The 27,871-nt window shown below is 36.2% G+C and overlaps 1 protein-coding gene across 3 annotated transcripts; it reads left to right on the top strand.

Moving 5' to 3' along the window:
* The first annotated feature begins 1,809 nt into the window (after window positions 1-1,809).
* On the top strand, window positions 1,810-26,808 carry PDLIM3 (PDZ and LIM domain 3). 3 transcript variants are annotated; one of them, XM_009474829.2, is made up of 8 exons: window positions 1,810-2,060; window positions 7,903-8,054; window positions 9,756-9,840; window positions 16,403-16,470; window positions 19,781-20,044; window positions 22,687-22,814; window positions 23,934-24,045; window positions 24,865-26,808. In XM_009474829.2, exons 1-8 carry the CDS (start codon window positions 1,968-1,970, stop codon window positions 25,052-25,054), a joined length of 1,092 nt encoding a protein of 363 aa, XP_009473104.1. In that variant the 5' UTR covers window positions 1,810-1,967; the 3' UTR covers window positions 25,055-26,808. The 3 variants fall into 3 exon arrangements, with proteins under 3 accessions (XP_009473104.1, XP_087593853.1, XP_009473105.1); XM_087737727.1 differs by lacking the exon at window positions 16,403-16,470 and adding an exon at window positions 15,770-15,957 and having other exon boundaries at window positions 1,814-2,060; XM_009474830.2 differs by lacking the exons at window positions 16,403-16,470; window positions 19,781-20,044 and adding an exon at window positions 15,770-15,957 and having other exon boundaries at window positions 1,820-2,060.
* The last annotated feature ends 1,063 nt before the right edge of the window (window positions 26,809-27,871 follow it).

A 27,871-nucleotide genomic window follows, 5' to 3' on the forward strand; every position in this document is an offset into this window, starting at 1 on the left:
ACATCACAGGATTCACTAGGAAAAGAGGGGAGGAAAAAAGGGTACCAAACACAAAAGTGTTTTCACTCAAAACAGCTATCAGGGAGGAAGAGAAAAGGTAAGAAACTGCAGTACTACTAAGTGATAAATTGTGGCCCTGAACACACAATGCAATCCAGCAGGATGAACCACACAGAGCATCAATATATTGAAGGCATACAGTGAATCAACCTCAAAACATGTCAGAACATATCAGAGTATATACACTGCTCACAATCAGTATGAGGTTTTCTCCCTCAGCTCCAAAACATACAAAATACTTAAGCTACCAAGATTTATATACCCCTGAACTACATATCTGCCTTGCCTTATTTCTTTCAATGTGCCTATCTTCCTTCACATCCCTAACGCAAGCTATGCCCCTACAAGCTCATGACAACTGTCACACTGCAAGATCTTTGTGATATAGGTACGTTTTCTGATACTTTTCTTTGAAACAGTTACTACCATTTATTTTATTCCAATGAGGATGTCAGATGTACTCTAATGATACAGAAGGTCTTTGAAACATTCTGGACAAGAACACAAATACAAAAGCCCATGATGAACACTACTATCAAGCCACAAATAAAGGACAAACACCAGAAGAAAATTCTGAGGCTAACCTTCATAATGCTAACAAACAAACCAACCAGCCAACCCCACACCACTAAAAAACCACCACAACTCCCACCACTACTCAGAATATCTTACCGAGAAGGACTTCAATTACATAGACATTAGCAGCAGACACAGATAAAGGACATTCAACAAGTCAGAGTAAGAGGTTTTTATTTCGAGTTTTATTCTTTCCAAGCTCTCACTGACTTGCTGTTGACTCATTGGGGGGGAATAAAAATAAGGGGAAAAAAAAAAAGAAGAATTTAAAAATCCTGCCTGATGAGAGCTGTAGATACTATCCTAGAATAGGCCAAACTTTGGGCAAAGAAATGCTTGAAGAACGTTACCCATGCACATATTCACTTTGCTAACACCACATATAAAGAGAAATCTGTAACAACACGATATGAGAGTGAACACGTACACCATCACTGAAAAATTGTCCCTTTCTTTTTGAAGAAAATATAAGGGATATGGAAGTTAGAATAAAGCTGATCAAGCCGATGCAAGAAAACCAACAGGAATGCAAAATATTTCTCCACTAACATCAACAAGCAACAGAAGGTATCTGCAACTACCTTAAAAAAAAAAAAAAAAAAAAAGCTAAGATTTCTACAAAGGGAAGAGACATCATCAACTAATACTGCATTTCTTTTCCTCAGTATGAGAGACACGCATGACATCACTCCAGATTTTTCAAGCCATTAGAGCTGGTGCATGCCATGGTCTCAAGTGACTGTAGCCAAAACACTCAGCTGAAGGGCTGGAAGGACTTTGCAGTGCAATAAACTATTACATTACAAATAAGAAGAGATGTAAAACAAGAGCTTGAGAGGGACATCTCCTTATCGATATTTCTGTTTACATGAAACAGAATCGTGTACAAAGTTAGAACTATGCATTGCATAGTTGAAATAGGCACCAGCAACGTAATCAGCGTGAGATCAAATGAGCAACAGGGTTGCTTTAAGAAACCAGAAGGACAATGCATCCTGAAGCTTACTGATCGTCGAACTGAGGGGGACGCTGAAGCAGCAGATAAAGCTGATGTATTTGTTGTAAACTTTCCAGCATTCAGGCTTTATTTGTCCAAGTTTGATACTCCCCTCTGTGGGTGGAGAAGCTGAGGGACTGGCTGACGTCACCCAGAGAGCGCAGATAAAGTGCAGTGCCTGCAGCTGTGGGACGAGTAAAACTTCCTAAGAGGTACACAAGGTCGGCTGCCCTGTCCGGCAGGTGCTCTGCTGACAGCACCCTTCCTCCTACAGCTCAGCTCCTCACACAGACCTAAGGAAAAAAGAACAGTAACCAAGAAAAACCTGCCCAGAATGCCACAAAACGTTATTCTCCAAGGACCAGCACCCTGGGGATTCAGGCTCTCAGGAGGAATAGATTTTAACCAACCCTTAATCATAACCAGGGTATGTACTCTTTCTATTTATTACATTTATTAGTGATTGCAGATTTTTGCCCTTTACTTTTCTGGAGTTCAGAGATGCAGATGAAGCTGTGAGTAGATTAGCAAGTAGCCGCTAGTTCTGAGGAGAGCCAGCTGAATGCTAACAGTTTTTACAAGTTTCATGTGACGTGTTTCTGGGACTGCTTTATTGGTCTAAGAGACTTTAACTGCATTTCTACTTATGCCTCAAAAAAATTGAATTTAAGTGCCTTGGCAGCAGAAAAACTCTGGCATGATCTCCCCAGGCATTCAGATGAGAAAATTAGTTTTGAGCCTACTAAAGGCCAGACCCCACTTTTATCATTTTCACAACTAGCCTCTGTGATCACCGGGGGGAGAAGACTACTTGGCAGCAGCTCCTCATGTCTGGAAGTTTGTGCTTTGCAAACTCTGCCAACTTTTAATCTGACTCTCATTTAATTAAATCAAGTTCTGCTTATTGCCAGCAAAGGCAACAGCACCTGTTTTTACATATGTAAAGATTTTCACTTTCATGAATGTTAAATCCGTGATTTATTAGAAAGTTATCCAGTCCTGAACATGAAGGGGAGAGTTCTTTGGTGTTTTCTGCCATATTTAGAAACAAACAATTTACCTCACCCCCCAATAAAGGGCAAGAATCCGAGTCTTCATTTTTTCATGGATTTTGAGCTATTAATTGCAATTTATTTAAGAAACCAGTTAATGAATGGAACACACAAAGCACTGTCAGCTGCCCTGCATCTACAGACATAGACTCAAAAGACAGGATATGTATTTTGATAATTTGTATATTTTGAAAATTGTGTTCGATGCACATCAGACTAGAATTAGTTCTCCATATATTTTTGCTGCTTTTCAGAACCTCAGACACAGTGAGCCTGTGTTCCATGAGCCTCCAAAGCACCACTGCTTTTTTTTTTTTTTTAAAGCCCTGCACTATGACTCAATATATACACTATGCCTGGTATTAAATAAACGTCAAGAGCCTTGAAGGATGGATACCACTGGTGATGCCTTGCAGTAAACATGCTTCTAAACAAGAGTCTGTAGAAAGTTTAAGGACCAACCTTTCACATATTATACTAGTAAAAATTAATTTTATTTATTCATTTATTCCAGGTTTATATAAGCATAAAAGATTTTACTGATTTTAAGCAGAAGTAAACCAGAATGCTATTATTTGACTGTATGTAGCTTCACAACAAATACTCGTAGGACATAGCAAAACCTTTAGAGAAACAGAAGACAAAAACACTGAATAAAAAAGAAAAAAAAATCTCTGGATGTTTTGGGGCCTTCGTTACCTTTTATGGGCCTCCAAAAGACAAATAGTTTCCATTATCTCTAACGAAAAATATTTTAGCGGTGTCTGGTTTGTATTTTCTTTCTGTTTAGATTAAGTGCAATGAAGTTTAAAACTGCAATAACAAAGCATGTTACTATAAATGTAACTTTCTAAAGAATAAATGATTTTGCAATTGACTCATACCTACCAAATGCCTCACAAGACATAAGCCGTTGGTTTCTAGCATATTACAGAAATGCTCAAAATCACATTTCAAGTAGAGTTATGAAATAAAATACATATAGGGGAAAATGACGTGTTTAAATTTGCGTAGCTCAAGTTCAAGAATATTAATGGTAGATTTGTTTAAAATTAATATTTCTGTTGCCGGAGCATACATTTAGAAGAGTGCCTAAATAAGTATTCATGCAGTACCCTTTAAGAAGGAATGAATACTTTGCAAGATTCATATGCCTCGCTTTTTGGGGCCTAGGCGTTACTTTCATAAAGGGTATCACCAGCAGCCCATTCACATTTGGCTTAACTGTCCTGGCAAGAAAAAAAAATTATTAGCCATTAAAACAATAAATAGAAATTATTTTTAAACACATTTTGAATAAAATAATTGGACAGGTGTTAAATTTGATTGGATATAGCCCTTGTTCAACAAGAGAAAGCTTTTACCAGGACTTGTCAAGAGAGACAGACAACAGAAGAGATCATCATCCACCTGTCTAAAGAACAGATGTCATCTCAAAAGCCCATCTGCGATTTCCCAAGCAAGGCAATTCTCTTGACTGTTTCAAGCAAATGCAAAAACCACAGATCATGATCACTGGGAGGGTAGGAAGAACAGGAGGGGACTAAAAATAGACATATTCAGATTCTATTAGGGTTGGAAACAACAAATTAACTAGAAATAATGAAAACAGTTCTTAAAATCTTTGAAACTTTACATAGATGCAAAGAAATTACATCAAGGAAACTGATCAAAACCCTAGTCTTCATGAAACTGAATAACTTCAGTTTATTCTGACCAGAAGATAACATTTTGGGTTAAGTGTTTAGAGGAATGCAATCCTAGAATTTAAGTCATATTGAACAAAATATTACAGAAACAATTAAAACTTGTAGAGGTTGGAGGGAATGGTGAAATATTATCAACTCTAGATTTAAGTTCTATTTTAATATAAACCTTTACAGATCGCAATGCAAGTATTTATAGTAACTCAATTTTATGTTTAGCTACTCTGTCTGCAGACGTTCATAATTCTCTTCAGAAAACAGAGCCCGAAATATTTATGAAGGAGTGCCATGATGAGCTTCACAAGTCTATTAACAGATGCAGAGAGGTTTTCTTCAAAGTTTCATAGGAGACATTGCCCCTCATGTGCTTAAATAGTTATCTAGTCTCTGACAACATCTGAACGCTTGACACATATCCTTGCATTTATCCAAATCTGAGATACCTAGGATACAGGAGCAACAGGCATGCCATATAGACACATCCTGAAGAGCAAGGCAAACATTTTCCCAAAGCACCAGTAGAATCTACCTCATGCAGCAGGGGTGAGCAAGCAACAAACGCTACAGTCATAATATGATTCTAAGTGTTCACAATACACATTTAATGCATCACTAATAAGTTCTTTAAGAAACAGTATCACTTGCATTATCAAGGTACCCACAATATCAATATTATACCCATGATATGGTATGATCTTGCAATGCACAACCTGGTCCCTTTCTATAAAATGTAGGCTGCACTACTTTTGTCTGCCCCCCTTCCCCACAAGCAATAGTTAAGATTTGCCCCTGAAATACTGAGGAGAGAGAAGAGCTGGCACCTGGCCGTATTCCTCCTACCCCATCCTAGCAGCAGATCTCCAGCTCTTTCCATCAAACCCAGGAAGAGCAAATGAGGGAGAGGATTATACGAGGGCAGGTAGTTCTGCACCCCAGAAGGCCTGCGCAAGTAGAGCTCAGCACCCCCATCAAGGCATTAAGGCCCAACAGACACGTCCCAGAAGCCTCGCAGTAATCAACTGAGCTAAGGAATAGGAAATACAGACTCCTGCCCCTTTCCCTCCTTGCTCCCACCAAACGATGGTAACCCCATCCAACCATATAGCGGTATCACTGCAGCTGGTGACAATATGTTAAGAAAATCCAAGGGATTACACATTATTACCAGCAACACAGACTGGGTTTAGGTCCTGCTAGCAGCACAGCTGCAGCTGCTAGACAGATATGCTACTTTATAAGGCAGGATCATTATCTCGGTACACCGCTGAGGTATGCCACAGATACAGCAGATAATTTGCTGTGGCACGTAAAAAGCATATAAGGGTTATTCAAGCAAGCTTACTCTTGAGAGGGAACCAAGAATGGCTGGTTTTGCCCATTTTGGGTATTAGATCATCAACAGTTACACTCGAACGCTAGGACTTCTGCTGCGGTTTGTCATTCCACGCATGTCCGCAACATGCTAAGCAAAGTCAGGAGCCATTCCAGGTTAAAGGGAGAAGCATTATCACACCACTACCCTGGTCTTATTACAATAATGTAAGTGGTCGCAGTGTAGTTCATTTACACTTACAGATGTTGAAGTTTGAGAAACAGAATATTCTGGAGACTCCAGACTTAGAATTTATGAGCAAATTCCTCGATTCATCCTCAAACAGATTATTCAGGCACCTTAACACTTTGTTAAGCACACAATACAGGAGTCCATTCTTTTGGAGGGTGAGGGGGTGAAAGTCTCCAGCTAGCCACAAGTACCCATTTGGAAAGTTCGCCTGACTTGATAATAGCACATGCATTGCAGCTTGTTACAGTGAAATAAAACAAGTTTACAGGCTGGAATGCAGAAAAAAGCCCACAAAACAAACTCTAAGTTCTTTGAGCATTCAGACCCACCTAACAGAGATGGACAGCTGGAAAGAGGAGAGAATGACTCTATTTGGTTGATTTTTTGCCATTGTTTCACTACTAATACAGCACAACACATATCAGAAAGAATATTTCTATTTGACTGTTATGCTGATAGTTACTACTGTCACCTTCAGAGGCAACAAGTCTGCCAGGTTTACCATAGCTAGTGTTCAGAACATACTGGAGGTATACTGGGCAGCTTACTCTCTTCATCTCCTGGAAAACTGGGAAACATCAGAATTGAAGAACGTCTCCATAGCATGTTTTCCAGTCCTCCGTAGCACTTGATTACTTTTAATAATTGAGATAGCACTTGCTTTGGCTGTAGCAGAACCCATTGTGAGATAAATTCTCTCCAACAGCTTTTTTACTTCATACATGGCACAGATCAGAGAACTGCTCTTGCAAATAAGGCTATATTAGTATTTTTGTCCTTCACTTTTACTTAAAAATAAGCAGCTAGTGTTATTTTAGATGAACCAACCTGTCCCCTTTGTTCTGTCAAGAAGAGCTGAGTTCCAGAAGCTTATGTGCTACATCCATCAATTTCACACTGCTGTCTTGGTTATCAAAGGTCACCTAAAATGGCAATACACACCTAAGGGACCTAAATCCCACTCAGTGACCAAAGACCTGTTTAAATGGTGTGGTGGTATGAGAAGTCGTCCGTTTGCAAATAAACGCCTGCAATTCTAGAACAAGCTTTAGTAGCACCTAAGGTCATGGCCTCTCTACAGTAGTTACTTTAAAACAGAATTATGATGCATTGCAATTATTTTAACTATGATGTAGAAGATTATCAACAAGACCAAAAAAAAGCTAGCATAGAAAGACAAGCTTAGGGCTATTTCTATGAATGTCACTGACATCGCTACATTTCCATGAGGTATGAATTGCACCACACAGATCACTTTGAAGGATCAGCACCACTGTTAGTCAAATGCAATGGGACTCAAAGCTAAGCACTTTAAGGAGTTCAGGGCCTGGATTAGACATGAATAAAGAGAAAAATGTCATTTCAGTATTATTAGCATATTTATGATTATTTAGTGATACAACATGAGATGCCAGGCTAGCAGAAAACACACTAACTGCTGTATTTGTCCTTAAATGTGGTAAGACCACAAGTGGCTTTCTATATTATCCAGTCAATGGCACATCATGCACATAAACATTAAGTAGCACAATTTCTTAACAGTTCTATTCTTCTGCTATTGCCTGGAGTTGTAAGGGAAAAACTTAACTGTTTTTTTCAAGCAAATTACACAATGGCAGTTGAGACAGAAGATTCAAAGACAAGTTACAGTAACTACAGAAATCAGAGTGGAAACTATTTAATGCAGAAGTGTGAAGATAATTTCCATCTAATTTGAAGTTATGATGAATAAAGCATTTATATGGTGATCTGACAACAGAACTACAGAGGGCCTGGCAGGATTAAGAACTCACTTTTTTTGTAAGCAATCATATAGTTGTTTACAGGCCCACTCCCCGCCTCCCTCCCCAACCCAAGAGGAAATAGGGAAGTATGGGGAAGTTTATTTTCTCTATCAATTTTCAGGTATGCATGGTGCTTAAGCAGTTAAATTTTGTTTTTTTCCAGATTACACCTGGAAGCAAGGCTTCAGCTGCCAACCTGTGTCCTGGTGATGTTATTATAGCTATTGATGGGCTAAGCACAGAGAATATGACACACAACGATGCCCAGGAGAGAATTAAAGCAGCTGCACATCAGCTTTGTTTGAAAATAGAGAGGTATGTGTACCTGTCTGCTTACTTCTGAAAGAAGATACTACCCAACCAACTCATTATACAGTACAACTATTATATAGCGTAACTATTTTAAATAGTTTTAAGAATTTCACAAAACCTTTAAAATGACAAGCACGCAGACCTACCTCACCAACTTCAGATCAGGCAAGACTCCCCAGAAGACGTCTTCATGGGCACAAGAAGAATAGCTTCCCTCAGGCTACTCACCACATTTATTGAGCTGTGAACCGTACCACCTACTGCCTCTGCTGACTCCGCAAGTCCTATGTTTGCTGTCAGTAAACAAACAGTTCTTCATATTTTTGGGAAATGATAAAACCCTCAGCTAGCTCTCCTTTGTTCAGTTGCCTCTCTGCTCTAACGCTCTCCCAGCCACAGGTGCTTATCATTGCCTCCTGCTCCCAATCACAGACAAAGCTGCTAGTATATCCTCCCAGTTAAGGAAAGCAACATCATGTCAGACTCTTACAAGGGGTGACAAAGGAGGGGGTTTAAAGCCCACCTCTTTGGTCACAATGTATTAAACCAAATACAGGATTCTCAAAGCAATATTAAAAACAAAACAAAACTAGAAAACCCTCTCTTTCCTAAACTCCAGGAGTCCAGAAACTTTGCATTCATTTCTCTCAACTAAAGCCAGTAAGAGAAACAATCTGCATCTTCACATCTCCTAAATGAGTTTGCTCAGCCTTTAATCAGAATCACCTAGCACACTCTTTCGGGTGTCTCCAAGAATCAGATAACTCTGATTGTCCTGAGGCCCTCAAGGAGGCACAGCACTTTATTACAGCTGATCACAATACTCCTTTCCAAACACAGAAGGTTGGTTTTTTTTGGGGGAAGGAGCATTGTCTAACTGCTAGAGCACGTACCACAGTTAAGAAATTCTTGCAGTTAATTCCAGATTCTGTTACAGATTGATATGTGCCATTTAGCAACTCTCTTAGGAAGTAACTTTCAAAATATGATAAGTGTAATTGTGCCTATGAAATATGTGCACATTTTAAAATGCTAAATATTTGTATTTATATAACAAACTACTAGATTAACATTTAACATTAATATTACACTATTTTAAAATTAGCTGCCAAATTTCGCTTTGTCGATGAAGACAGAATTGTAACTGGTATTTGTATGTTTGTTATCTCTGCTTCAGTGACTGAAAGAATCACCTATGCAACTTCTATTTACAATTGCACATATACTTTGCGTACCTAGATTGCACTCCTCCTACATCGAAAAGCTAGCTTTGCATGGATATTGTGGTCATAAAAAAAGAAATTGATATTGCTCTAGTTCAGGATTATTACTAATATATTCACTTATTTGTGCAAAATAGTCTGAGGACTCAACATTCCTTCTATCAACTATTAAAAATACAAAACTGTAAAAAGTTTGGTCAGCTCAGGTCAGAAAAGCACTAATTTCCCTTTGCTTTTGGTAACTACTAACAAATTATTTCCCATTGTTCATATTACATGTAATTTTTTTAAAAGTAAATACACTTTTTATATATTGTTCACATATAGTACACATTATATATTGTTAAAGTATTTTCATGTCAAAAACATTAAAAAAGCATAGAACAAACTGCAAATTTTCAAGCTGCATTATATTTTAGAGGGACATATACAACTCTATAGGAATTAGAGTTATTTAAATTCTGCCTTTCTTTCTTTCTAGGGCAGGAACTAAATTATGGTCCCCACAAGTTTCAGAAGACGGCAAAGCACATCCCTTCAAGATAAATTTGGAAGCTGAACCACAGGTATGAACTCTTAAAAGTTACCTAACCATTTCCATCTGCCTTTTTACACTCTAAATGATCTCCCTTGTGGTCATCAAAATTCTTTGAATAGCACTTCATCCATTATCTGCCAGTTTAAGCTAATACAAACCATCACGATTTTAACATGTATGAACATCATTTTATCTGACTGGATGTTTTTGGTTTTTCAGCTATAACTGAAACAAAACATTAACAAGTTACAACACATTCCCATTGTTCTTTAAAACTGTACGTATCACCATAGTTTTATTATGGAAAGAAAATATCTCTGTTTATTCTGATACCCTTTAAGTTGCTTTAACTCTTTTAGAGATTCTTCACCATATGAGGAAGTTCTTCAATCAGGAATAAACATCAAGTACCAAAAGTCATTGTGATGTAACAGTCAGTTAAGATCCATTAATACTGCGTCTCTTTACTTCCATACATTTTTATACCACACCACAGAACTGGAAGTTACAAATTTGTACAAAACCCATGTACTGATCAATAAGCAAACCTTTCACCACTTCTGGCCAGCAAAGTCTTGATCCTTGTACATGAGCAAAGCAAATCCAATCAACTAAAACCTTCCTCTCTCTTCAAACTTGCACCCAGTCCCTTGCACAAAGCTATGAGCCAAAGTCTCCATATTGTTAATAGTTAATTAGCTAGCAAGTGTCTACAGCTAGTGCTTTATTCCTTTGTCATTCCTCTTTAACCTACATGAACATTTGCTGTTCTCTCAAGAAGGGGGAGGGAAGAGCATTCTGCTGATCCTGGCCTTCCAGGATCAAAGCAAGTATGTCCAAGTATTTTTTCTGTGCTATCCCAGAAAAATGTAAGTGCAGATTCCATTTCAGTAAATTCTATGCAATAAATATTTCCACCAATTCTCTTTTCACGGAGACACTCCCTAACGTGAATATGGCATTTCAGTGTTCCAGTTCTCTCTCTTCTTTCCAATCTAAGTGATACAGCAGAGTTCATCAGAAATAACATATCCCCTTCAGCAGTAAGAGATAGCATAGTGAAGAAACAAAATTATTTTAAATGCATATTTTTGTGGAATAGCTAGGATGTACATAAAATAAATAGCAATGGAACAAATTCACTAAAAAAGTTAGAGTGACCATGTAGGCATGTATGACAGGCGAGTAATCCGTTTGCATGAAAGCTGCATTCCTAAAAAGGATAATTACTTAGCGAAATCTTGTGGTTTATTTTTAAGTGCTATTTGGCAGACTATTGAAAAGCAGTCTCCATTGGGCAATCAGAAAAACTATTTCTCCTAGATTAAATAGCCAACCTGTTCATTTTAGTATGTATCCCTCTTTCCTTCCTAGGAAAATCAGGAGTACTGAGTATACTTAATAAATAACAGGCCCCAGAAAAGTAGCAATGCTTGTAAAAATATATGCTAAACCATTCTAGGGATGATTTACATTTTAGATTAAATTCTTCCATCCAAGAACATCCATCACTCTGATCTCCCTGTGGAAAAAAATATCGCCTTTTTTTCTACAATTGCTGAAATTTTAAATTACATTTTACTGCATATTTAGTCACAACATGAGACCCAGCAACAATGTATAAGTATACTGTGTATACCAGTAGTGAAAACAGTACAACATCAAAGTTTCTTTAACCTCAGCTGACAAATTATTGCACAACTATAACCTGTGCTGTTTAGGTCATATTAGAGTTTACTGAAGTCCAACAATAAGTAAAGGCATTGAAGCCCAGACAAACGGAGAAAAATCCAAAAGCAGGATAGCATTCCTTCAAATGTAAAACGCTTCTATCCAAAAGTATTGTACACGTTGACTGGTGTGCAGAAATGGAAAATCATTGCATTCTATAAAAAGCATTTCCTCCATTTATGTAATAATGAAAATTACTCAAGAGGTCATAGATGTTATAAAGGTAGTCAGATTTTTTTTTTTGCTCTTGCCAGATAGACATTGTAAAGTTCACTAAGAAAGCTTCACAGAGGGACGTCAATAATTTAAAATACATTATAAGCCAACTAAAGAACAATAATAGATGCAGACTTACACAGCCTTCTTAGTAAGTATCTAATTTCTATTTGCAAGCTAATAAAAGATAGTTATAAATGAAAGTAGAACATATTTTAAATTGTTCAGCAATTTGGCCAAATATTTGGCCAAAGAATGTTTACTTTAGCTTAAATGAATGAAAATTATTCTACAGATGCTTGGAGATGCTTATGTGAAAACTGATAAGCAACTAAATACTGTGCCTACCTGCAGCTATGGAACAAGGAACCTTTACCACCGTAGAAAACTTTTGCAATAGGCTGAGCATCCCCAAAGAGTTATTTGGAGATTGATATAGGCAATTGTCATAGGACAATGAAAGCTCTCACTATTTTTTCCTCTGGGAAGAGGAAACTGAGGCAACAATTCTAGTAAATAACTTACAGCAATAAGTGGCTGACAGAGAGCCACTCTTGAAAGCTACACATTCCCACATAAAAAACAGCCACCTAATTTCATTAGTCTGAAGCAACCTATAGCGTGATGGATAAATAATAGAAAATAATAGGCTACTTGAAGTATTACTAATACGATCACATTGTATTCTGTATAAAAGCAATTTAGAACATAAGGTTCTCAAAGAATATAATTAGGAAGAGAAAATAAAACAATCTAAATGGCAAACTGTATCTTATAAAATTATTTTTTAAGTCCTTTCTGCTGTATTGTCAATGTAAAACAATACTATGACTTGTAAATTTTTTCTCAGTTATAATCCCTTTAACCTCATCTAAAATGAATTTGTTTCCATTACCACAATTTCTTGAATTGTTTGTATTTGGGCTTTTCTTTTTTGCTTCTATCTTTGCCTTTGCACATTTTGTTCAGTGTCACTAGACTTTTGGCCATGAAAAACATTATAGATTCCTGGGAGATATAAATATACTATACACATAGATATGTATAAAAACCTAAAAAAAAGAAACCCAAAATCTACTGTTCTAAAAAGTAAGTTTATAGTCTATTACCACTTATAATCAAGTTTTGAAACAATATAATTGTGCTAGTCTAGTTTTGAGGACCTACTCCTTCTTCCATAACAGCATTCAGAGATAAAGATTTTAGTCACATGATACCACCAAAATGTGAACATCTGTGTACTTTCATAGCAATTATCCCCAAGGAGTATCATCACATGGTCCATGTTGGATGCATTTTGACAGACTTTGGAGGCTACATTCATTCTATTCCTGATACTGATATCAATGCAAAATGTAGTTAGCCCTGCAAAAAGGACATTGGTCAGCTAGAAAAAAATTTAAGAAATGAAATACTGTAATTCTCGAATATTCCTGATTAGGAATTTCAACAACCTCCAGTTCTCATTTAGCTTTTGAACTAAAGGAGGACTTTTCACAGATTCAATGAGATCTAATAAACACAAGAGCTGGACTATTTTTGCTGCTGTATGTTCTGTCACTGACATTTTGTATGAATAGCTGAGTTAAAAAGAAAATGGGATTTAAGTCTAACTAACTGCAAATACTTGTTTCACAACTGTTATATTGTAAACATGCTACTATGGTGCCACATGTCTTCTGTGCTGTTCATTTGTCAACAAGAAATAAAAAAAGGAGATGAAATTACAATGTTCACGGTTGGTTTTGTTTGTTTTGTATCATACATAGATTTAAATCAATTTTAAATACTTTTACATTAATATCTTTCATTAAGTAGACATGATCCTAAATACTAGTAGATTATTTCCATTTACTAATACATTTTTTTAATTGCAACCCAGTTCTATCAAACAGAAACAAGGAATTGCAAGTAAAATCTTTGTGCTGATTTATCTGGTTGTCGCTTTCAGTAGCCTCTTACAGTGGAATGCTGCTAAACATTTTCATTTAATAAAACTGCTTTTTACTGTTTGCATTTTCTGGTTGCACATTCTATATAACCATGACTTTTCTTTAGGTCTGTTTCTAAAAATATTTCTGAAACTGTTGTTTTAAATGAAAACAAAAGGGCCAATTCACATTCAAGTTTTCATAATTTTTATAAATTATTCACCAAAACTTTGAACAGAGACTTGATATTGTCTGAGAAAGGAAATAATACTCTGAGGAATAAATAAAAATCTACAGATGTAAAAAACGTGTCCATGCTTATCTAATCTGCTCTTATTATCTTGATTTATTCTGTGGATTTGAGTATTCAAATACTTATTTTGTTTTTTGGTAATAGGTTGTATTTGTTCTAACTGGAAATTTTTCTAGCATTCCTAAAGTTTACAGTAATTTTAAAAAGGCATTTCTGCATAAGAAAAACTACTTCGTTCAGAGTTTTATTTAGCAGAACAAGGAAACTAGTTTGTACAGCTTGCAAGACAGAAGTGAAAGACCGCAATTGCACCTGAATAATTTTAAAGCTGAAGATGTTGGGTGTGTCACCATTAAAAATATGTGATAGCAAATACCAGACAGCGTAAACTGTACACAGTGATTAAGCCAAAAGCTCTGGTACCTAAGAAACGAGTTTCAACAATTTGAAATAAATCTCATTCACCAGTATCAGAACGTAGACTGTCTACAGGTCATATGACACAGTGGGATAGCAACATAAATACAGAAATGGTCTATAGTATTGTAGATGTATTCCTAGTACACCTATCACACTCAAAAACAAAGCCGAATCAGAGAACTGGCAAAGATTTCTAGGAAAATTGAAGTATTAATAACCTGTGCTATCTTCTTTAGAGACTGGAACTTGCAACGTTAAGAGACCAATTCAGATTGTAGAAACCTATTTGTTAGGAACAAGAGCTTTTTATTCCATATGGACAGAAGTTCAAGTGCTCTTGCAGTACTGTCTCCAAAGAGCACTGCAGGACATCAGCCAAAGGTGATGGACTACAACAGCAAAGTTCTTCACCCACTAGCTCAGAAGGAAAAAAAAAACCTCAGCAGATGACAGCACTATTTTTTCCAAAGTCTGTATTTCTGTGGATTAGGGATGGACCTGAGCAGGCAGGGACTCTTAAAAGAGACTGTACTCAATGTGCACAATACAAATAAGTGAATTTTCACACAGTCAACAGTCTTTATCATTCCTGGCCAATCACCACAGAATAACATTGTAAGTTATTTGAAAGGTTATCACAGATTTTGTTTCCAGATCTTATCCCTATGAATTCCACAACTGGAGGATTTTATCTGGGCCAACAGTAAACAAAATCGTATTCCAGAAATAAACAAACATAGGCAGAACGATTTCCAATTTACTCATTTCTGGGTTTTACCTATTTATGATGATTTCACATTATCTTTAAATTATACAGCATCACAATTTTTGATGCACAGGTATGCTTCAAAGTATGGAATAAATTCAGAAGAATGTCCTCAATCTGATGTACATTCAAGACTATTTCATTTAAAAGAAATGTTAAAAATTATGTGTTTTCTAGGCAAGACGTTTACAATAAAATCTTCGTACTTTTGTGAGTCCCTCCATCAGTACATGACAAAAAACCAGAAGCCAGAGATTGGCACTAAAGTAAAGCAATTAAGTTAACTATACATCAAATGTTTCTAGAAGAACGTAAACAGCGCAAAATCTAGAGAACAATACGACAGGTTACTATAATATTCATCCCTCCTGTTTCTTCTTAAAGTTGCATGCTATATACAAATGTGGAATGCCTTCTCTTTGCCCTGAGGCAGGAAAATAATAGTGTCTGAATGTGTATGGCTGAAGTAGCATATAGAAAATTCATGGAAAAATATAGTATGCTTGCACCACTTAAAAAATAACAAAGTCGCAAAAGTAAAAAATGCAGAGATTAACAATACTGATGTTGTCGGATTTACTCATTACTAGCTTTGGTGTGCATTGTAGCTTTGTGTATTTTGTCTGCCTATCATGTACAGGAATTCAAGCCTATTGGTACAGCTCACAACAGAAGGGCCCAGCCTTTTGTTGCAGCAGCAAATATTGATGACAAAAGACAGGTAGTGAGCTCCTCCTATAATTCACCAATTGGGCTGTATTCATCTGGCAATATTCAAGACGCACTTCATGGACAACTGAGGGGTCTCATTCCTAACTCATCGCAAAAGTGAGTACTGGTATTTACTTATAATACATGGTCATTTGTGGTATATCACTATATGTTCTGTTTTCAATTTAAAAGTCCAGCTCTTGCTGTTTTTTTTTCTGATAATCAGGAGTTTATTGATTATCCAAAAAAATGGTGATAAATGAAGCAATTTTTTCCAACACAGGAAACTATCCATTTGTTCCGTAGCAGCAACGCTGCAGGTTGCTAAAATTTGCCCTCTGTGTTGGGCTGCAATACTACCTACCATCCTTCTCTCTTATAACTGCACTTTACTCTGAATGTTTCTGAACACTAACGTTGATTATATTTTGAGTACCAGGAATGTACAAACGAAACACAATTACTTCACGGTTACAATTTTAAAACCTCGTTAGCTACCTTCTAACTAGAAATAAGTATTTATAGGCCAAATAAAGTTATTTTAACCCTCTTTTCTTTACAGGATATGAACTACTTTGAACACAGGCATAATATTCGGCCCAAACCTTTCATAGTCTCAGGCCGAAGCAGGTTATAAACTCTGAGTGCTGTGCTGGATTTGGATGCATGGTGTTATTTTTTAATGGATACTCACTATTCACATTAATACAGCATACTGATGCATTTGAAATTTGCTTATAGTAGTATACAGCCTAACACTGAAATAAAAATAAAAAAAAAAAAAAAAGAAATGGTTGACTTGCAGAGATCAGGCTTGAAATTCAAACTTCTATTTCCAAAAGAAAGCAGGTCCACGCTCCCATCTCAGTTATACTGATATGAGTCTGAAGGAACTGTATTCACGAACCTGATTCAGTTTACAGCATAGCACCATATATTGTATACTTATAAATCTCTGGCACTCTGAAATTCTGTCCAAATGCACATACATGTAATTTGTTAACCTGCTAAATAAAAGATAGCTAGTTACATAAGGTATCATCTAGGCTATTCAGAGATTTTAAGTTTGCTTTTTGGCAGATCTCTATTCAGAAGGCAACCTAATGCAGAGCTAAAATAGGAGAACTATCTGATGCCACAGACATGTAAAGCTCTAAAATGCAGAAAAGCGTACATATTTACATCCATCATTTTAGTGTAATATTCCTCTGTCATAACTGGGGATGAAATGCCTCACTATTATTTATATTATTAAATACAGAGGGAAAAAAGCAATGGAAACTCTGTGGCTAAAAATGCAAGGAAGCTCAAAAGTGCCTGAGTGATGCACTATATTGTGATGGTACCCTTTATCCCTTCTAGCAGTAGCAGTTTTTACCCGTGGACTTAGTGTTCTGCATTTCATTCTGAAAGTTTAAAGTGCTTTCAATTATACTAAAGTCTGACAAACTAGACCAGAAAAACAGGATGATAATTGATACCTGTGTACAAAGGATTATCAGTTTTGTGACATGTTAAATTTTTCAACGACCTGAGTGATAAAGAGGAGACTGTAGAAGATGGACAGAGTCCCATCCTTCTGTGAACAAGAACTATCAATGTAGAACACTGACGCAGCGGAGAAAAGGTGCCCATCTCTCCTTGCAGTCTGATGTTGATACAGGACAAATGACAAAACGGGCTGCCTCTAACTGTAGGCAGCACTTGCATACTGTACCTAAACTGACTTTCGGACCACTAGGCACCATTTACAGGTATCTAATTGGATTTATGGAGATTCAAATGAGTCTATCAAGAGCCTAATCTAATTCAGAAACCTCAATTACACAATATTTTCTGTGAAAATATTGAAGTAAATGGCCATTTTCCAGCATGTCAGATGGGGAAAAAGACCTGCAAAAATTAACCTGACGGTGATGCAACAAGGTTCAGAACTCTGGCTGGGCAAGGTCTCTCAGGTGTTCTAGCACTGGAGAAGTCTGTGTTCACAAACTGCAGAATCTCTGACAGAGGGTGTTACATCTGCAAAATCTGGGTTGTTACACTGTTTGTCTGCTACTCTTTCATCAGTTTGGCTCAAGATACATCCTCTGCTAAACACAGCAAAAACCAAACCTGTACACATCCCTTTAGGACAGAGAGCTGAGGCTAAATAGGACTTTGACTAAAAGAAAAGCTGATTCTGGCCTGTGGGTTGAGCTAACAGATTTGACATTAGCCATGATATTGGACTTTACTCTGGCAAAACTAACTGGAAATTATATTTAATATATGATTATATTTTATTTATACTTTATTTATAGTTTATTCTGTTTTAACATTACTTTGGCTGCTCTAGCAAGAGTTATGCTTTTTCTAGCCTTTTCCTGCTACTTTCCATTTACTAACACTATCAGCACTGACAAAACTTATTCTACTGCAGGATCGAAAGGTGGTCTTGATTCTTCTAAAAGAAAAGACTGCAAATTTATAAGTTGCCCTCGTGTGATTTTTTTTTTGGCTGGCTCATGCTAGGCGAGGATGCAGAACTGTGCTTTTGCTTTAAGGCTTGCCTACCATTTCTGGAATTAGGTTTCTTTTGATATGTTTTTGATGGTAGAGTATATACTTGCCTTTACATTTTTGAGAAAGTGGTCCTACACAAATTCCCTTCTGAATCAATGGGAGAATTTTGGGTATTCTTCTCCACCCAAGAGTAGCTACTGGGCAGAGTACTGTACTATCAAACTGGGAAACAGAGTATTCTTCCAGGTTTACGCAGAATCATTCAGCTTGGAAAGAACTAACCACAACCCTGATATGCAGGTTGAAGGAAAGAGATTAAGCATTTGTCATCTCATAGCTCTGAATATCACAAAAATGGTAGCCAATGAACTGTGGAAAGCCTGGGTTATGTGCTGTTACACAGCAACAGCAAAGAAATATCCCGTAACAAAGAAAGCCTCTGAGGTGCTATGGAGAAAAGACTGCGGTGTTCAAAATAGTGACACTGAAAAAGACTCTGGCCTTAACGTTCACATTATTTTACTAATCCTTTTCCAGAGATGTCAAATTGGGTGTGCAGTAACTTTACTTCAGTAATGTCAAGCAACATTAATATTTCTAAAAAACTGTACATCTTTTTTATTATATATAAATTATATGTAAAATCGACTTCAAAAGCAGTAAAATTAATTCTCTGAATACACATCCATTGTTCTGGTGAAGGACCACTTTACATTTTACTGGCAACACTGTAATTTAGAAATGCAAAAGTATGCCTGGCTAGTTTAGCATCTTTTCTTCTTCGAAATATTCCACAAATATTAAAAAAATGAAATATATTGTTAAATTAATTTTAAAAGATTAATAAATATCTTATTGTAGAATTTAAGGAAATCTAGGAAATGTCACACTTATTATTTTACACTACTTCATAGTCGTCTCTTCAACTGTGGACTAAGTTGGCTGTGAGGTACAGGACTGGAATGATGTGTCTAGGATTCCAGTACTGCAGGTGTTTATTCTGTCACTGACATGGACAACTCATGGACCCTTTGTATGCTACCCTTTTGTAGATGTTAAGAATTACTCATCTAGAACAAATTATTTTAGGGAGGCTTAATAAATCCTCAATAAAATCTAGCATTAAAAATGTAAAGTAATATTATATTCTGAATTAGTCAATCTATCAAAGAATTATTACTATCTTGAAAGAAAATGCATGCCAGAATTTTAAGGACTGCTTTATAACTGGCATTGATACTTTTTACAGGAAAATCGTTTTCAATGAGTACACATACTTTTGCTTTTCTCTACTTTCTATACTTTTGCTTTTCTATATCCGTTCTATTTCCGCTTTTCAGCCCTGTTAACATCACCGTATTCCTGTACTTTTGTCTTTATTCTCTATAATCTGACATGCATTGCACACTCTTCTGTAACCTGGCTATTAACACAGTGGATGCAGCACTCCTTCGGGGATTGACTGTGGCAGTGGACGCAGTACCCCCTCTTCAATTAGCACGGTTAGCTCTATCTGCCCTACCGAGCTGAAAGCGGTGTCTAAGATGGCCCCTAACATTCCCTTGGAAATGGAGCTTCCCGGTGTCAAGATTGTACACGCTCAGTTTAACACACCTATGCAGTTGTACTCAGATGACAATATCATGGAAACACTGCAAGGCCAAGTTTCTACAGCTCTGGGGGAAACACCTATAATAAGGTAATTAGAGCAGTATCTTTAATATTTATGAATATACGAATTTAGAATATACCAAAAATCATTAGCTTTAATAACATCCCACTGTTTCTATGAAAATGGGTAAAAGGGTTAGAGAGAACCTAAGTCATTTAAAGCCACTCAATATTTGCATTAAAAGATGAGTAATTTTCAATTTTTAACCCAAAGTATTAAAGGAGTCTTTCAGAATTTACAAAAAATATTTCATAGGAAATAATCTTATATTTGTAGTTAATAAATAAAACCTGATGATACTACCTGGACTATTAGCTGACTGACCACTCCAAATCAAGATTCTGATTCCCTCCAAAATTCAAAGCTTTTTATTATTATCATAATTATTTATTTAATAGCTTATTAATAAAACATTATTATTAACTCAAATTTATTTTAACTGTTGAAATTCAGGTTATGAAGCTTAGGAAATCTTGTAGATGTTTATAGTGTTCTAGATACTTAACTCCCATTCAGGACAACTCATTCAGTATGACTAGCTCTTGTCCAAAAAGAGCCAGAATTGACTTTGTAGGCCTACTAGTCCATCTCTGACTTATGAATTTTATCCATTGCAATGACTAAAAGTCAGATAGGAACCTTATGTATCTGGATAACAATGATGATTATACAATAAAAAGTTTTAAAGCACTATTCGTTTTTTTTCCAAGGGACAATTCATCATTCACGTTGCTTTATTTTTGCATAATAGTAACTTATTTTTCTGTTTTACAACAGTACTTAAGTTAATAATTCATAATATGTAGGGTGTAAACTAAAGCTAATTACTAATATTTTAAATAAGCAATAATCACTGGCACCAATGAGCCTTCTTCAGCACCTTGCAGAATTGGGCTGTTACTAACCATAAAAATCGTAAGTTCCCCCTTTCTGATGAAAAGAAAACTGTAGTTCATGAAGTCTTTGCAGGGGGATGTTACTCTACTGCATGAACAGTTATCCTCAATCACAACAAATAGAGAACAATAAAAGAAAAAATTGCTTTTTCTTTATTCTGAAATCATGGATTAAGCCCAGACTAATCAGATTTCAGAAATGCCTTTGGCATTCCTAGCTTGAGAACTGACTCTACGCAGGTTTGAAATGTCTTTTTTGTTGTGGGATTGGTTTTCACTATGTAGGCATTTAGAAATATTATCTCACACCTTTGTGTCTGTTTTTTTTGCCTTCTGAATGTAATTGTATTATCACTTGTTTGATGTTTAGAAATATTTTAGTAAAGAGGAGAGAATCAAGGGTTTAATTAGCCGTTGGTGAGAACTGTAAAAACTAAACTCCTATTCATTAAAAGCTTGTGACGAGAATGAAGCGGTAGTTTCTTCACCAGCTTAAAGACAGCTCAGAGAAATCTGTTGATTGATGAAGATGCAAACAATTAACATAAGCAACAGGGCTCACTGCCCAACTGCTGCTGCTCTTACTGTGCCATTTGACAGCTTAGATATTACCCTGGGAAACAAATCAAACCGTATAAAAAAAATCCAGTCTAATTCCATGTGGAATTAGTTGCTGATTTCCAGTGGAAACTTAACTAAGGTTTAACAGACAGTAGGAGGCCAGTTGTAACAGGAAATTTAAACTGGACATTTTTATATATATATATGTATATCAGTGAGATAACAGACTTCATCGAAGTAAATCTGGACCTTTCTAATTAGTCCCAGTAGCAGTTTGAAATTTACAGATGCCACACATTCAGTCTAATTCCTGCTAGTGCATATAGTCATCTACTCTTCTTCTCAACTACTTAAGATGTTAGTTATCATGATCAATTTAAAACACTCAGCACAGTTTAAAACAATGTGAAATATTCTTGGTAAAATCTTTGGCTCATGGGTCACTGGAAATTCAACCATGAACTGTTGTTTGGACAATCATTTACTTTATATTTTTATCATAAAATTGGCATTACAAAAAGTAAGCCACGTCCCATTCTAATTAAATTAAGAAACAGAATTTCCATTCATCAGTGTTCACCTTACAATGCTTCCTACTATGCAATACCTACTTCACTCTTTTTTGTCATCTCCATAAATTGAGTAAGTAACAATTATCTTAGCCAAATAATCACTATATTAACTACTGATCGAGCCAGCTTAGCAAAGAAAGAACACCTTCATGTCGTGATACTCTCCCAAAAGATTTGTTTGCTTAGGTTTGGCTGACCTTATGTAAAGATAGAAGCTGTGATTTTAATATTCTTGCAGCCAGCTGCTGTGAAAATGGAACTTCTGGATACCGTACCAAAGAGCACCTGGTAATACGGCAGTTGATTACAGGAATGCAAACTGCTTTGAGGTTAAACACAGGTACTGGCCTATTTCCAAATGCCGTTAGAGCCAGAACAGTAATTATGGAAATACTTTCATGAGTTTGTAGATTTATTTTTGTAACAATTGCCCAGATTTTTTCTTCTGCACTTTTTAGATCAAGAGGAGGCTATATAAAGCAATGCTACCTGGAAGAAAGAGTCTTTCAGTAGTTGTAGAAACACATTTTTGTGTTTCTTTATGTTTGGTTCCTGAATCATATTCTATGCCTGGTAGAGCTATTGCTTTAAAGTTATGTTTGTTAAACTGCTTTATCTGCTCTTCCTCCCTGTGATACAGTGATCCACCTCCCAACTCAGTGCCTCAGTCTGACGTGTACAAGATGCTGCATGCCAACCAGGAGGAGCCCAGTCAGCCTCGCCAGTCTGGCTCCTTTAAGGTGCTCCAGAATTTAGTCTCCGAGGAAGGTGGTTAATAATGACATATTCTACCTGTTCAAAGCATTTTTAAATGTTTGTGGGAAGGGGGAATCTGAGAAGAAAATATGAGAGATCAGGGCTATAGGAATTTCTGAAAGCCCAAGTTGTTCTGAATCTTACGGACAGCACACCAGCCTTCGAATGGTTTTCCCCCTTGCAGTCTCCTCAGTCTCCTGTGTGAATAAAATGGGGGGTGGGGGGGCGGGAGGGGTGTAATCACATTTTTCATAATCTCTTCTCAGATTTTAAGATTGTTAATGTACAAAGCTGACTTTAACCGAATGATAAAAACTTTTATGAGAGAGAACTTTTGGGACAAGCTGCATATAGTCATGACACCAAGAAAGAAAACACTCCTCCACATCCAAGAAAAGAGAAATTTAAACCAACTCCTGAAATAAGTTTCACCCATCCCCTCTTCATTCTAAATAAAAATTGAAGAGGACAATGTAATTTACAGTTGTATTTCCTTCAAATGAAGAAGTTTTGTAAATAACATTATTAAAGGTTGCAAGTTTATTATATTTACAGTAAGTGTAAAGAATAAAATACAACCAAAATTAACCTAAAAGGTAAGTATTTCAAATTTTAATTTTTATATCTCAATATTGGCCAGAGAAGGGATAAATTCCTCTAATTGTCTATATATATCATTGTGGGATTTTGTTGGCATCTTCTTGTATTTTGCTATAATTTTGTATTCATATCATGTTGCTCATCTTTCTGAATTTGTTGTATGATTAGTTATACAAATAAGAAGCTTTCCAACAATAGGTCTTGACTATGTTATGTCGCTACGTTAAAGCCAAATCCTCCTCCCTCTCCTGCTATACCCAAGACCTCCTATGAGAGAATCAGATGATGTCTATGAGACAGAGCACTATATATATAATCATTTTTGTACTTGCTTTTTGGCTACAGCTACACAATATTTTCTTGATTCCAGAGAGGTGCAATCTGGCCACTAAACTTGTACAGAGAAACTTCATTGTTTGTTGATATAAGTGAAAGCCTGTACATCCAGAAGTGTATTTACAGGAAAAGTATTTAACTGCATCAGATGCTTTTATATTAGCCTGTACATAACGGGATTGTTTTGGTTCTCAGATGGACGCCCCATGGGTACAAGAAGTGTGAAAGCACCTGTAACAAAGATACCTACTGCCATGCCTGGTGCCCAGAAAGTGCCTCTGTGTGACAAGTGTGGGAATGGGATTATGTAAGTTGTTTCTTTTTAGTTCTAGAAATCTCTAGTTCAAGCGTATGTCCTCCAACACCACTGCAGACTACAGGAATGCTTTCCAAGTGATGGTCTTGGTCTCCATCTGCACTAATAGAAAAATGTTTCTAGAGAACAGAGATATAAAAATATATCGTTCTAAATCCCAAATTATTAACCTGTACCTTAGACACTTTCGATACAGATTATTTCAGTTTTGACAACGTACCATCAAGGCTTTAATTAAGGTTTCTCATGACCTCTTGCAAGTCAATCATTAACACATACATTATGAAACCAGCAGTTACCTGTGATGCATTGTCTCGGGCTGTGAATTCTCAAAAGTTTCTTGGTAGTGTAAAGCATCCTTCTCCCAGCCCAGTGGGAGTATCCAGAAAGCTCTGTGGGCCTACCAGATTTCTATCTCAATGACATCACTAACTTCAGCAAAGAACATAGATGATGACGAGCTCAGAGAAGAACACAGTCACTGAGGAAAAGAAATGTGGTTTTTAAACTCATTTTGTCACCATTTTGATAGGTTAGACTGTACTTTCTGTGTTGTAACCGAGCTAACATGTTTCTTCAAACTCTAGTTTTCCAATGAACTATTGAACTATGTGATCAACTCTACAGCATTTTATGTCACTTACTCAAACTCAGCTTCCAACCTCAAATTATATAGTAGTTGGCAAAACCACCAGACAAACAACCTAAAAGCCTTAAGATAAATGTCATACTTTGTGTCATACTGTAGTTTCTTCTCACTTTAAATTCGTACGAATTAATTGTTTTTTTCTTTTAATTGTTTCCATATAGAGGAACAGTGGTGAAGGCACGTGACAAATACCGGCACCCAGAATGTTTTGTGTGCTCCGACTGCAATCTCAACCTGAAACAAAAAGGCTACTTCTTTGTGGAGGGCCAACTATACTGTGAAGCTCATGCACGAGCTCGCATGAGGCCACCGGAGGGATATGAAGCAGTTACCGTTTACCCAAAATGCTAGTCTTATGTTAGCGCACAAATATATGCATGCACACAAAAAGCCATTAGCAGCTTAGAACTGCAGTACAAGTGTCAGGACTTCTGTCTGATTCCAAAGTAGCAGCCTTTAAACCTTTTCTTGTGGGATTCGGGGAGGTGGAAGTCCCTATTAGCCAGCAGTAGCATATTATACCAGTAAAATTCTGCTAAAATGTTATCTTTGAAGTTGCCAATATAACTCAATGAAGTATAAACTAAAACAGCTGTACTGGAATAAAAAAAGTGAAACAGCTAAGGTGTTAAATTATTACTGCAGCATATACATAAGTGCTGTAACCAAGACATTATTTTTAACATAAATTAAGTATCTGTGCAAACACCGAAGCCAAAGTGTTACAGGCTGGGCCCTAACAAATGTAGGAACTCGACAGATCATTGGAAAAGCAGTTGTTCATGTCTGCTTCCACCATGTATTATTCAACTACCATTAATGTATGCCAAAAATAGATTTTGCTTACTTTGCTTGGAATTTGGGGTTACACCGACTTAATTTTCTGATGCAGCAACTGTGATAAGGAATAAATATCAAGTCATACAATAAAATGGCTAGTATAATAAAGACCGTTTAGTAAGAAGCAAAACAGAAGTTCTACCTTGTTTTAATGATTTGTAATGAAATCAGCTTTCACATCACTTAGCAGAAAATTGTTCTGAGGCATGGACATACATACATTGTTTTTTAGGGGAAAAAAAACCCAACACTAATAGGAACTCACTGCAAATTGAGAATGAAAGTAAATTTAAAAACCTTTCTGCAGAAAATGGTACTGGTTTTTTGCATCTTTATGTTTCAATTTCCATAACAGAAACAATGGAGAAATATCATCATAATATCCTTATCGCTGGTAAATTAAAACTTGGACAACTTTAAAAATATATGTTAATTAAAATATGCAAAGGAAAAATCTTTTTTAAAAAGCCTGGTGAAGTCCTAAGGGAAAAAAAAAGGCTGAAAGAATACCATTTTAAATAAATTTCTGAAAATTTTTAAGGGCTACATTGCTTTCATGTAGGTGCCAGCTACATATACACACCTGACTGACAAACTGAACCTTAGCATTTTCAAAAAATATCAACACAATTCATAAATTATTTATTGGGGTATTTTGAACCCACTTTAAAGTAGAAATATCTACAAAATTTTATATCAACTCTACAAGACTAGCAGAAATTAACAACTCAGTGGGAAACAATCTTGTATACTTTTCCCATTCTACAATACGAGAAGCTTAAAATGTAAGAAGAATATGGAATCAAAATAAGAAGCTGTACATACTTTATTTTATAAATTCAGATGAGTCCCAAAGCTTGAAATACAATGTCCACACATTCAAAGACTTTTCAAAATGTCTTAAAGTATTATTTCAGAATTTAAATGTTTTAAAAATGTGTGTGTCACTGCATTTATAATTTATGTCTGCATATCAAAAGCAGACATAAAAAAAAGTGTTGCACCCTTTTAAAGGTTAGTTCCTGAATTATTTTTGGGCACAAAACATAATTCTGCTCCTCATTATCATGGAGGCTATGTGTAGCATTGATATTTTTCCACTGATAAAGCCCATAAAATAAATCTGAAAATCTTTTTGAAAGTGAGAGTGCACATAATGTCTATTTTTACAAACCTAAAATGTCATCGGTATTTTAAAATATTTGCTTAATGTTCATTTGTTTGTGGAGTAACTGAAGGTAAAAATAAATCTACTACATATGATACAGATTCTGTATTTCTTTTCAACTGGTATGAAAAATGAGAAAGTGTGAGTGTCAAGTGACTTGACAATAATAGAAGTTTGGCATTTTCAGCCTCACAGAGGAGTATGCTTCAAATTTATCAAACCACTGGCAAGAATGAAACATAATTTTTGTTTTAGGTATTTGAGTATGTAACGTGGGCAAAATTAGCTTTCTAAAACTGAATGAGAGCATGTGCTTTCAAAACTGAAGACCCCAAACTTCCCTCTTTTTAACAGGCCAAACATATCAATTGTAAATGTGGGGAAACTCTCAGAAATGTAGATACAAGAACTGTTAGCGTAAAAGAAAGTCATAGAACATGATCCGATGCCAAAACTTTAGGGAAAGTTCAGTGGCATTGCATGATCACATGGTGCTATTTTGAGATGTTTGAGGTTGGACATGATTTTGATAGAATTAGAAGGTAAGCCTGTCTAATTGCAAGTACTGACCTATGTGAAAACCTTTACGCCAATACAACAGAAAGAAAATATTTTCAGTTAATGCAGATTCTAAAATCCTTGATCCTGATAGAGGAGAAAAATAGGAAATCTCATCCTACAGTCACTTCAGTCTGGAGGAATTGAATATAGAGATTTAAACGTGAGAGAAAGATAGAGCAATTCTCTCTATTGCATGCTCAAGGCCGAATTCTTTATTTCGGTAGGGTGTCAGTGGTTCCTGGCATTAATCCTTTACAAACTGTCCAGCCAAAGAACTATCCACTTTATCTTCTAGCTTAAGAATGGCATAGCCAGTAAACCATGATAGCTTAATGCTACTATGCCTCTCAGTTGTGTCCAGCTATTTTATATATATATTACAAGCTGAAGAGAGCCATGGCATTTATTTTTAGATGGAGAGAAAGATAGTAAGTGTGACTTCACATGCTTGTTATCTTGACTCTTCAGATGTTGATCAACAGGTGTGAAAAGCTTTCCTCAGCTATGCTACTGCTGCATAAAGAGCAGGGCTGTTCTGGGAGATGTTAAAAACTTGTATGAAACTGCAATTATCCAAATGAGTAAGCCAAGAATTGCAT

Source organism: Nipponia nippon, unplaced genomic scaffold (assembly GCF_047370975.1).
Source record: "Nipponia nippon isolate SJK-2023a ecotype South Korea unplaced genomic scaffold, ASM4737097v1 scaffold_6, whole genome shotgun sequence".
Lineage (NCBI taxonomy): Eukaryota > Metazoa > Chordata > Aves > Pelecaniformes > Threskiornithidae > Nipponia > Nipponia nippon.